Source organism: Drosophila nasuta, chromosome 3 (assembly GCF_023558535.2).
Source record: "Drosophila nasuta strain 15112-1781.00 chromosome 3, ASM2355853v1, whole genome shotgun sequence".
NCBI lineage: Eukaryota > Metazoa > Arthropoda > Insecta > Diptera > Drosophilidae > Drosophila > Drosophila nasuta.
This window is the reverse complement of record NC_083457.1, coordinates 17744637-17756110: the sequence shown is the minus strand read 5'-3', so window position 1 is coordinate 17756110 and position 11474 is coordinate 17744637. Positions and strand designations below refer to the sequence as shown.

Here is an 11474-nt window from a genome sequence, read left to right as displayed (position 1 = left end):
CAATCAATTCAAACCTGCCGCCATTTTCGTTATCCTTTGGGGATGCTTCAGCTTATTTTCTCTACTACAAATGGTATATTTTGAGATTCAATTTGCGGTCACGCTGAGCTCCACCCTCTCCGTTATTTAGGAGTAGAAGAAAAAAACGAAAAGAAACATGTAACAAAAAAAAGACAAAAAAACGTAGTGTTCCTTCACAATTAGTTAGCATTTTCATTATCCATCTCAATCACGCACCCAACATCCAATCATCCAAACACTTCACAACGAACCACCGAAAATGGATCACAATGAGATTTCCATGAGCATGGACGTCAAATTGGATACAAATGACAAGCGCGCCATTGCCCTGCGCTACAAGACGTGGACACGCTGTCAGGTGAAGATCGAGGCCATTAAGTGCGTGCCCTGCTTCCTGCGTCTCAGTTTCCAAGATGAGCCACAGCAGCAGCAGCAACAAACACATCATAAAATGCTTAGTGTTTCGGTTAATGTGCCTGGCGTCAATATCAGTTTGGCAACGTCGCGCACCAAACAGCATTCGTATGGACTATTTTGGACACAGAATCGTCGCGATTGCTTCATATATTTTGCACTGGAAACAGAGACTGCTTGCCGTCGGCACATGAAGTGGATGAAGAAGTCCATAAAAAATCTGGAGTTGTATCGTCAAGTATTTCTGGAGCAGCGACGATTGAGTCGTGACAACAGGCAAGTCATATCAAATACCCTCTTACAATGAATGGTTATCAACTTGTAATTGCAGCAGTCAAAAGTTATTGGGCCCACTGCCCAGTCTGCCGGATTCCCTTTGCTTTGATCTGGACGCCAATAGCTTTAACTTTTCCGCACGCGTCTCGCAAATCTACGAGGAGATCTTCGATGGCAGCCGCGTGTCGCGTGCTTCTATTGCATCTGGCATCTACGAGGAGATGAATCTGACAAATGCTGGCGCTGCCAGAGCTATATTGGAGTTGCCGCCGGCGTTACCACCGTTGCCTGCACATCGCAAGCGCATTAACACGTTCGAGTGTCAACCGGGTGAGATACCGCGCTCCAGCACCAATCCTGAGTCCGAGCTGGCCAAGAAGAAGAAATATAAGATCATGCTGGACAACATTTTTGGCCAGAAGCGACGTTCGGGCAGCGCTAGTGATACTGGACAAATGCTGGAGCTGCAACAGCCGGAACAGGAGCTGGCGCTTTACGAGAATGCACCGACGCCAGAGGCAACGCCACCGTTTAAGCGCAATGCTGCCAATCAGCATCTGAAGAGTGCACAACGCAATAGCTTTTCGAGTCCCGATCTCTCTAAGCTCAACTTTCTGGACACATTCGGCGAAGCTTTGTCTAGCGAGGAGCTGAACATCAGTCTCGAAGATTCTGCTATTGAGCCCGTTTCTCGTCATGCGCTACTGGCGCAGATTACACGACAATTAAGCCGCGCCGACTCGCTGGAGAGTCTGAATGTGTCGGAGCAATTGCCGCATAATTTTAACTTTTCGGCGTGCAACTCATCCACCATTAATCTCATTGGTGCCAATGGCGCCGTCTCGCTCACACATGCACAGCTGCTGCAGAGCAAGAAGAAAGTACTGGTAGATGATCTCAATGGTTATTGTGTAATGGCACCGATTATTCAAAAGCCCAATAGCAAAAATGAGCAACAATTGGAGAAGAAGCCCAGCACCAGCACTGCATCCACTTCATCCGGCTACTCAACGGGCTCGTATTGTTCATCCACCAGCAGCTGCAACACCGACGAGCAGACCGCCAAAGTGGCCAATGCTGTTGCACCAGTTCTCACCGAGGCGATTCACAATGAAAGCGAAATTTACGAATCGATGCACATCCACTCCACCGTCAATACAAATGGCATTTTGGCCGAGCATTTGTATGAGAATCTGTTGGCCATCAAGGCCGCCCAAGAGCTGGAAGCACAGCCTCTGGGCCTGGGCTATGGACTGAGCACGAGCACACCCACCGAATCACCACTGTTGCCAGCTCTGCCGCCCAAGCAACAAACGCCATCAACAGCCGGCGAGCAGCGTGAACCTGAAGAGGATTATTATCAGACACCGCGCAAATCGATCATCAGTGTGGACGATAAGATACCCTCGTATTATCCGAATAGCTGCGACACGCTCAAGTCGAAGCGACGCAGTCCCAGCAGTGGCGTCGATGCAGTGCGTCACTTGGCCAGCGCTCGGCTGCGACGCGACCGCAAAGAGAATCTATACATATCATCGCCACAACAGATCATTGACCAACGACAGAAGGCAGCCCAGAGCACAACATCATCATCATCAGCACTGTCATCGCCATCATCATCGTCATCGTCAGCCAACAAGACTAAAACGTTAAACAAAAAGACTGCCGCCCACAAGATATCCGAGGGTGTCTATGCCGTCACTCATGCGGCTAAGCGAACTAGCAACCACAACAACAATAATAATAATAACAATAATAACAACAACGATGTGGCATCGACTGTAAGCGCTGGTGATGAGGAGCTGCTGCAACTCGCAATGTTGCAGAACATTGATTTTAAGTTTGACGACGGCCAAGCTCAGGTCGAAGCCAGCTCCTCCAGCAGTAATAACAGCAGCAACTCAAGTTCCAAATGCAAGTCCAGAAGCAAGAGTAATCTACTGCAGCTGGAGGATGAGTATGAGCACTGCTATCAGGCGGCAGAGCGTGCCACACGTATGCTGCAAAAGTATGCGACCTTGGCCAAGTTTGGCAATTCACCAACCAAACAACAGCAGCAACTCAAGGCAATGACACAATCGCAGTCAGTGGCAAATACTCCAAATGAGATGCAGCAGCAAGTGCAAGTTGTGGCGCCGCCAACAGTCAACAGTCTAAAGAAATTTGCCTCGTTGCCGCGCTTTAAGAAAATTGACTTCTCACCTCTGAAGTTACGGCTTAATAATGTGTTGCAACGTAATCCCACTCAAGCTGCACAATCGCCGCAGTAGCCATAAGAAATAATTCTCTTGTTGTTCTTGTTGTTTCTTTTTGTACCCTGTCGCCGTAAGTAGCATTAAGTTAATTGTAATTTGTCATTGTAATTGTATTATTATTATTATTAGACGCTCTAATTTATTGTGTTTCGCATTTCTTGATTAAGTTTCAAATTTAGTTTTATTTTGTATTTAATACGCTCCCAAATTGGATCTATCGCCTTAAATGTTGACTTCTTGATTTTGCCATAAATATGATTTGACTGAAAACTTACGCTTACCAAAACTATATACTATATATTTATACATAATCGTAGTTAGTACTCCATATCATAACTGATGTTGTTGTTGATATCTTCGTCTAAATACTCGGTAAATGTCTGCTCAATTATAGGTAAAACATATTTGAAAAACGCTTTTATTTCTAGACAACGAACAAATTATACAAAAATCAATTGTTGACTTACTCTTAACCACAAACCAAAAAAGAAAAACTATAAATTTGTAAGGCTTGAGCTTGACTTGTCCTTGACTTCTTTTGAAGACAAAGCGCCGCTTAAACGCACCAAGATTGATCTCTTCTGCATGTCCATAAATTAAGATCATATTAATTAAAAACAAATGCTCAAACACATCGGGCACGCTGTGAGTGTCCGCCCTACGCTTTTTGGCTTTGCTGCAGTAAAAAACATATCAAATCGAAATAATTGTATTAACTAAACTAGTTCAATTGAAAATACGCCATGCAGTGCTCTACATATATGTATCAAACTATTATACAAAAAAACAAATCCATTTATTAGCATATATTTGAAATGCTCTGCAAGCATTATCATAATTACAAACTTATGCATAATGCCATAGCTTCTTTTTTAAAAAAGGCTCAGAATTGTACAATAACTAAGTTAAAACCTTAGTGAGTATTGCTAATAATATACAATGCAAATGAAAGTCGAATGAAATAAAAATTAATCAATGCTTTGTTAATGTACAAAATAAAAAAAACAAAACACCAAAATAAATGGTTTAATTTGCTTGCTCAACTGTAGACTAAAGGTCGTCGCTGTTGATGGATAAACTCCTGCTCGACCCTCGATTCTTTGGGCACCACATAAAAGAGCAGAGATCCTCCAGACACAAAGAAACCCTTCTCATTTAGAATCTCGCGCAGCGTCAGCTTTGGGTTCACCTTGTGCACGCAGCCCACCTTGCGATTCTCGTAATACACGTTCACCGATTCCGGGCGATAACTGAGAGTCCTGTCGCAGGGCAACGGTTCGGCAAAGAGCGTGCTAAGGCAATCGGACATGGTTGTGGTTTCGGGTAACTGCTGCTGGAAATCACTGAGTAGAAATTCCGGATACGAGAAGGCTGTGGGCCATACTAAAGTGCTACCATCCTCATCCAAATGCACTGGAAAATCTTCGAGGGGCAAAAACTTGGGACGTAATAGCTCCTCGCTTATGTTTAGGCGCTTATTTAAAGGCTGATCGTCGAATTTGATAGCACGTTGTTCCAGTGCATCGCGCAGTTTGTTAAAGCGTGTTGCACGGCGTTTAGCATCCGCTGCTTCCTTGCGAGCATTGCGTTCCGTGTCCAGCTATTAAGAAATTATGATTAGTAAGTTAATTTCGAGAGACTTCGAAAAACATGTGTAATACGGAACCTTTTTCATTTTGTTCTTGTGCAGCAGTGTCTTGGCCTCCTTGTGATCGATGTCCACCTCGAGCAGCTCCTCACACAACTGCGTGCATAGATCAAACTTGTCCAGCTCATGCGCACACTGCGCAGCCCGCCACCGTGCTTTGGTATAGACTGGTTTGTAGAACAGTGCACGTTGTGCATCGCTCAAGGCGGATCTATAGTTTTTGATGAAGTAGTGGGCAGCGGATCGATTGTTGTAGAGCACCGACAGGACATCGGGATTCTCACACTTGGTCTTGATGCCCTCGCTGAACGAATAGACGGCCATGCGGAATTTCTTGTGCTTCATATAGAAGTTGCCATCTTCCTTGTAATTGAGTGCCAGCTCTTCGAGTGTGTTCTCCTCGGGGTCGTATTTGAGCTTCTGCAGACCCTCAAACATGGGATGTACCTCGTCACCTGGCTGTGGCGCCCGCTTCATGAAGAATGGATGCTTGTCCATCTCCTCCTGCCAACGGTCTTCGGGCCATCCTTCCTCGTAGCGTTTCTTCTCCAAGCTGTCAATAAACGAATCGAGCTCAGCATCAAGCTGTGCTGCTAGCTCCAGACGTTCCTCCTCCGTCCAATTCTTTTTTGTTGCCAGATTCTCCATTTGTGTGTTGCTTTGTGAAGCAATTCACATGCTCGAATGAAACCTGTTACTTGTTGCAAGTAACGAAACAAACACCTTGCAAAAAGTAACTGTGACTGTGAAGCGCTAGAATAACAAATGCAAGGCAAAAGTCACAATCGACTGAATATTATGTTATTTATTTTTAACACTTTATAGTTGCTTAGATATTTAAAATATTTAAAAAATGTGCGAATTGCTTTATTTTGTTCAGTGCTCGTCAATAGCTATTAAACGTCTAAACTATCTGAGAAATCGATGCTTTAAATTTCGATTGGTATCGGTATTTCAGATTCAGTTACAGTTGTAAATACGCTACTGCTTTTTTCCATAACCTTTTTTTTATTATGGATAATTGTGAAATATACGTTGAGCAAATAGTTTGTGTAGAGTAGAAAACGACTATACAATTTAACTAATTATTTGATATTTCGAAGATAACAACGATTGTGATCGGAAACATCGATAGTTGTTTGCCGTCATCAATATCATCACACTTTGTTTATTATTTTTGGCGCGCATGGTAAACAATGGATTCGGAAGCAATGGAAGTAGATGAAAATGCGCCACAGCAGTAAGTTAATAATTAAATAATTAAAAATTGTATACTAATCTTTTATTCAGCTATGTACGCACTGCCGAAGATGTTCGTACGATTGTCAAGCATGCCAAAATGGATGAAAGGCAGCTCACACAAGTCACACAGGCGTTGTATTACCCCGATGCCAATGTGGTCAGTGATAATCTACGGTTGCTGGAGCTGGACGAGCACATGCTGCAGCAAATACGCACAGGTCAAACGCTACACTTTAAGGGCGGACTGCATGAGAAGGTTGTGCTCTGCACGGACGAGCGTACATACGATGTGAAAGGTGCCGAGATCTCAAATAGTTTATTACTGGTGCCAGACCTGAAGTTTGCCGCTGCTACCAGCACTTCTCCCTTGAAGAGTCCACGCACGGGCAATGCGAATACCTCGTTGGAGCGGAGCCTTAACGACAGCGCCGAAGATCTGGAGGTGCCTCGCACATTGGAGCAACGTCAGGTGCTAACGATCTTTCACGAATATTTCGAATGCCGTGAAATAAGGCCACGTTATAAAAAGCTTGGTGAACTACTGCAGCTGACTCGTTATTCTGGGCCTGAAAACGAATATTGCATCGATCGCAAATTGTTGTTCAGTTTCCAACAACTGTTGGACACGGTGCAATGCAGTCGTGCCCAATTTGTGAAGGGATTACGACAACATCGAGCCATAGAATTCGAAGATCACATTCGTATATTAGATTATGAGTATGAGTATCGGATTATTAATCTGATGCTTGGACTGATTAGTGAGAACTCCTGGGCATTGGATGAAATAGAACGCGAGGAGACTATTTACGCGCTGCAAGGTATTGCCCCAGAGGCGATTGTTTCGGGATTGTTTGATATCTATACGAAACCAAGTGATCGCTGTCCCAACAAGCACAAATATCAGGAGTCGCTGGTGGCGCGCATTGTGGCACAGAATATTTTACAGCCAACATTGCGTTTTCGTAACGAGGAATTTATGAACACCTGGCAGGAGGCACTGCCGGAGGGCATGTGCTGCAAGCTGGAGTATCTGCGTGGCCTTGGCATTCTGGACAAGGAAGGAGCGCAACCGTGCATACGTTCGCTGGCCGAGGAACAGCTGCCCTCCCAATATCAATGATCGCATGCGCGCTCTGTTTAAAACGAAGCGCAAATGGACTCTAGATGAAATGGAACCGTACATTGAGTAAGCAGCAAAGATTATTATCATCTTATGTATACATTTTTAATTGTTCTTTTTTCCTCATCTAGCTGTTTTACCACGCCCACACTGTCCGTCTCCACGCTTCTGGCCAAGCACGCACGTTCCCTGACGGAGGGCGGCATACGTTACTTTGTGTCCAAGCATTAAATGCCTTCAATATATACGTTTTCTATTTCTATATCAAGTTGTTTTCATTCATTGACTTGCTAATTTAAGATTGCAGATATTTCACTGCCTTTATCCATTGATGACATGTTCAACAAAATATTTATAATACATATATAAATCAATTATTTTTTTTAAATTTTTATTTCTGAGTAAATTAAACTAGTTTAAGTAGTAGTCAGTTAAGCATTGCGTTTGCGTTTGTTGCGCTGCTTCTTGGCCTGCTTCATGTCTTCGATCGCTTCTTTCATAGCCTCCACAGCACTTTTGCCATGACTCGTAGACATGTCGGAGCCTTGCAGCAGTTGACCTGTGCTCGTAGGATACTTAAAGCTGAAACCTCTGGGGAAGATGGGCTGGGCGAGCAGTGCGCTAAGCTTACCACGCACCGAGTCCACATGCAAGCGATTGCGTCGGCGTTCTATGATAAATGGATCCTCATCCTGATCACTGCCACTAAAGACAAAACTGTTGCTAGACTTGTATTTCCAAAAAGTCAAAAAGTTTACTTACGACTCATCGTTGTAGCCATCTATGATCATGTCCATTTCCTCGGCATGTTTCTTCATCCAGCCCTCTTCGCTTTGAGTGCGACGCAGCTTCAGCTCCTCCTTATCCAGATCACGAGCCAGATTGACGCGCTCTTTGACTGCGCCAAGGAAACGCTCAGAAATGGGAAACAGCGGCAAATCTTCAGCTACAATCAAAATGTATTCAGTTACGCATTTAATTAAAATTGTCATCTGCTTGCTTACTTCGTTCCAGCGTCTTGTATAGCTTGACATAGCTCTTGACCTCTCCGGGCTCCATAAACATTACCGTAATTCCATGTTTATTGGCACGTGCTGTACGTCCCGATCGATGCACATAATTCTCACTGGTACGTGGCACTTGATAGTGTATGACATGCTCAACATTTGGTATATCCAGACCACGAGCAGCCACATCGGTGGCAATCAACAGGCCCATTGGACTGTCCCTAAAGCGCTCTAGATTCTTTAGACGCTGCTTTTGTATCATGTTGGCGTGTAGTGGCAAAGGATTGCAGTCCAACAGACCAAATAGTGTCGCCAGACGCTTGACACAATCAATGGAGTTGCAGAAGACAATGGTGCGACCCGGATGGCGCTGCACAAAGTAGTACAGATAGTAATCCTTTTCATCAATGGCGCAGAGCAGACGGCTTTCGGTCAGAGTTTGCGACGTTTCTAAAAGAGCATACAAATTATTAGGATTTAATCCTTGGCAGGCATAAACATTTCCTTACGTTGACTGCTGGTAATATCCACAATCTTTGGCTGCGATATGCCCAACTCTTCGATGAGGCTCTCAATCTTTTGGTCCACCGTTTGCTTGGTGAACTTCGGACGTTTACCCACATTGCGTTCTGAAAAATAAGAAAATATTTAACTTTTGCTTAACAGAATGCAAGAGATTCCACATACTTTGCATGTGATCAGGCAGATCGTGAACTAGCGTCAATGTTGCGGAGAAGACAAAGTTCTGGCGCAGCTGCTTGCGCTCCTCGTCGCCATTAAGCACCTTGAGCAGACTACGCAGCTCCTCAAAATGTCCCTTTTCAACCATGCGATCCGTTTCATCGATGCACAGGAAACTCACATGCTCAATTTTGTTTAGATGCTTATTGCCCTGCACATACAGCTCCCAGAGACGACCAGGTGTGGCCACCACAATCTCGGGACACTGGCGCAACACCCGCTCCTGCTTAGCCACAGCGAGGCCACCAAAGATGGCGGCCACACGAATGTCTGTATACTTGGCAGCGGCAACCAGATGATTCTTAACCTGAACAGCCAATTCACGTGTGGGTGTCAGCACCAGAGCATAGAGAGGTGCTCGTCTGCTCAAAGTGCGCTTATCATCGGCATCGCTGTCCTCAGCATCACTGGCGCCCGACACATAATCCAGTTCCTCTGGCGGTGGCGTCAATTCATGATTCTCTTTTGACGCCTCCTTCGCCGACTTGTCTCCCTTCACCTTGGGCGCCTTGCGTATGCTGGAGCCATCGTTGCGCTGCTTCAGTTCCATGATGCCGGCCAGAATGGGTATTCCAAAGGCAAGTGTTTTTCCGCTGCCCGTCTCAGCTGCGCCTAGAATATCCTTTTTACCGTGTATGGCAGCCGGCAGCGTCATCGACTGAATCTGTGTGGGCGCCTCAAACTTTTGTTCTGCTAAGGCGCGCATTATAGGGGCTGGAATACCAAGACCTTGCCATTGCGTCATGTCCAGCTCGTTGGCGTCACTGACAAGTTGCGGCACTTCTTCGTCTGGAGACTCAACAGCCTCATCATCCGATGGTGGTGGTCGCAGCAACGAAAATCGATCCGGCTCGTAGTCATCGTTGGGTGTGAATTTTGATTTTAGGGATTTTGTGTCGGTTGCCGGCTTTGCCTTCTTTTGCTTGCGCTGTTCCTTGCGTTGCTCACGTTTCTCGCGCTGCTTCAGCAGTCGTTGCGCATGTCGTTCGGCTAAGCGCGCTTTCTTGCTGGACTTGCCACTCGCCTCCCTCGCATCCTCACCATCATCGCTGTCACTTTCGTCTTCGTCACTGGATGAAGATTCATCGGATTCTGTTGCTTGACGTTTGGAGCGCTTGCCTCGTGGATTAATTATCGAACTGTCACTGTGCTGTTTCAATGTGGACTTCACGAGTGCAGGATCATATTCCTTCAGAACTTCGAGACCAATCATTCCATCGTAACCGCTAAAATCGTCGGATATCACGTGGCCCTTTAGTTTTACCTTTTGCCAGCTTTTGGACTTGGTAGCTGGTATATCGTTAGAACCATTACTTTGCTTTGGTTTTCCCGCAGGAGACTTCTTCTTAATCTTTGAAGTGACCATTTTAAAAGCGGTTCAAATGAAATTCTACTTCCACTCAAATTTTAATGAAGTCCGCGTGTTGCGTTTGTTGTTATTCGCAAAGACAGGGTGATTATAATACCAAGTGTTGTAAAAGTTAAACAGATGGAAGTGGTGTTGGTCATCGATCCTCATTAGGCCGCCAAACTTTAAAATGATTTTTGAGAGCAAAAACATTTTTGGAAAACCAATTGCCAAGCGTGTGTTCATTGTTTAAATTTTCCATCGGTTTCTCAATATTCTCTATGCCGTAGCTAAAGCCGTTTTCATATTTAATTTTATTTTATAAAAAGGGGACACATTTTACACAAAACAAAATCAAAAAAGTAAATTTTACATGATTAACAGCAGTTCTGCCCAAAACTTTTATATTACAAAAAGGAAAAAAAGAAAAGAATAGTGTTAAGAGAGCAAAAAAACGCAATCTCTTAACAAATGTTGAAGCTTAACATCACATTTCATCGCTTGAAGAATTTTGTGATTGCTATCTTATAATTGTAACAAAATATTTTTTTAAGTGATGCAGAAATATTCCACAATAATTATTCAGCTTTTTAAGTTTGTTGTAAAATTAACAGTATAAATAAAGCTTGAAAAAAGTGCATGGAAGCATACATTTTTCTTTTATTGAAATTGTTAATGATGTCACAATGTTTTTGTTGTTGATAAGAACTAAAATCGTTTTAGGAATTCCTCAGCACAGGTTCGGGCTCGTGCATTTACGGCCAGTTTCATTTCACTGATTTCCTTATCGATTTCCTCCATGAAACTGATGACAAAGTCAACCAGCTTGTGCTTATACATTTGCTCTGTGTGGAAATTCGTGATCAAAAAGCTGATATCGTATCCTTCGATTGGCTTTCGTCGCAGAATGATGAATGACTCGGCACGTCGCATCATGAATCGGGTGAACTTGTGGCACAGAATGCGTTCGATTTCATCTGCCTGCTTAACTGCAATGCTAACGCGTACCGAGTTAATTGATGGCTCGATCAGTACCTTCTCTCTCTCATTTCGGGAGACCACAATGGGCGTCAGCACAAGTTCTTTGCTGGAGCAAGTTTCCACCTCCGGTTTGTTGTGCCGCTCCACAACTTGCGAAGGAAAATCTTGTAAACACATTGCGGCTGTCAGCGAATGCCGCACGGCAGTTAAATATGGTTTTAGGGTGGCAGCCATTGCTTTTTAGCGGTTGTTGTTGTTGATCTTTTTTGATTACAAGTGTATAAATGTATATTTTATTGTTTTTAATACAGTTTTTCTTTCTTTTGTAAGTGAGTCACTAGAGGTGGTGATTAGTCTCAACCACAGCTGGAGAAATATCGAAGTCAGTGATCTATCGATGTTTTCTGTGTTTTTTATTTCA

At 44.1% G+C, this 11474-nt stretch overlaps 5 protein-coding genes across 6 annotated transcripts; 2 read left to right on the top strand and 3 right to left on the bottom strand.

Moving 5' to 3' along the window:
• Positions 1-82: 82 nt before the first annotated feature.
• Positions 83-3760, top strand: LOC132790862 (putative uncharacterized protein DDB_G0282129). 2 transcript variants are annotated; one of them, XM_060799602.1, is made up of 2 exons: positions 83-711; positions 770-3760. In XM_060799602.1, the coding sequence occupies exons 1-2, from the start codon at positions 281-283 to the stop codon at positions 2979-2981; spliced, it is 2643 nt and encodes an 880-aa protein (XP_060655585.1). In that variant the 5' UTR covers positions 83-280; the 3' UTR covers positions 2982-3760. The 2 variants fall into 2 exon arrangements, with proteins under 2 accessions (XP_060655585.1, XP_060655584.1); XM_060799601.1 differs by having other exon boundaries at positions 84-711; positions 767-3760.
• On the bottom strand, positions 3758-5364 carry LOC132790866 (DNA polymerase interacting tetratricopeptide repeat-containing, protein of 47 kDa). Its single transcript, XM_060799609.1, has 2 exons — positions 4633-5364; positions 3758-4566 (listed from the first exon to the last, which is right to left on the bottom strand). The coding sequence occupies exons 1-2, from the start codon at positions 5260-5262 to the stop codon at positions 4006-4008; spliced, it is 1191 nt and encodes a 396-aa protein (XP_060655592.1). The 5' UTR covers positions 5263-5364; the 3' UTR covers positions 3758-4005.
• Positions 5365-5593: 229 nt separating this feature from the next.
• On the top strand, positions 5594-7328 carry LOC132790865 (sister chromatid cohesion protein DCC1). The gene is given in 4 exon segments (XM_060799608.1): positions 5594-5854; positions 5905-6964; positions 6966-7042; positions 7108-7328. Coding segments are annotated over 4 exon segments (1281 nt in total). The 5' UTR covers positions 5594-5810; the 3' UTR covers positions 7208-7328.
• Positions 7329-7350: 22 nt separating this feature from the next.
• LOC132790863 (ATP-dependent RNA helicase DDX24) lies at positions 7351-10612 on the bottom strand. The gene is made up of 5 exons (XM_060799603.1): positions 8671-10612; positions 8493-8612; positions 7981-8433; positions 7739-7922; positions 7351-7681 (listed from the first exon to the last, which is right to left on the bottom strand). The coding sequence occupies exons 1-5, from the start codon at positions 10088-10090 to the stop codon at positions 7408-7410; spliced, it is 2451 nt and encodes an 816-aa protein (XP_060655586.1). The 5' UTR covers positions 10091-10612; the 3' UTR covers positions 7351-7407.
• Positions 10613-10712: 100 nt separating this feature from the next.
• On the bottom strand, positions 10713-11425 carry LOC132790868 (actin-related protein 2/3 complex subunit 4). Its single transcript, XM_060799611.1, has one exon. The coding sequence runs from the start codon at positions 11285-11287 to the stop codon at positions 10781-10783; it is 507 nt and encodes a 168-aa protein (XP_060655594.1). The 5' UTR covers positions 11288-11425; the 3' UTR covers positions 10713-10780.
• Between the last annotated feature and the right edge of the window lie 49 nt (positions 11426-11474).

Bases quoted from the DNA above. Each gene is read 5' to 3' on its own strand.
- LOC132790863 (XM_060799603.1), bottom strand. From the start codon at position 10,090: ATGGTCACTTCAAAGATTAAGAAGAAGTCTCCTGCGGGAAAACCAAAG. The intron at 8,613-8,670 runs GTATGTGGAATC...CTTATTTTTCAG, and splicing joins TCTGCCTGATCACATGCAAA to AACGCAATGTGGGTAAACGT. The intron at 7,923-7,980 runs GTAAGCAAGCAG...TTTTGATTGTAG, and splicing joins ATACAAGACGCTGGAACGAA to CTGAAGATTTGCCGCTGTTT.
- LOC132790868 (XM_060799611.1), bottom strand. From the start codon at position 11,287: ATGGCTGCCACCCTAAAACCATATTTAACTGCCGTGCGGCATTCGCTG.
- LOC132790862 (XM_060799601.1), top strand. From the start codon at position 281: ATGGATCACAATGAGATTTCCATGAGCATGGACGTCAAATTGGATACA. The intron at 712-766 runs GCAAGTCATATC...TTGTAATTGCAG, and splicing joins CGATTGAGTCGTGACAACAG to CAGTCAAAAGTTATTGGGCC.
- LOC132790866 (XM_060799609.1), bottom strand. From the start codon at position 5,262: ATGGAGAATCTGGCAACAAAAAAGAATTGGACGGAGGAGGAACGTCTG. The intron at 4,567-4,632 runs GTTCCGTATTAC...ATTTCTTAATAG, and splicing joins ACAAGAACAAAATGAAAAAG to CTGGACACGGAACGCAATGC.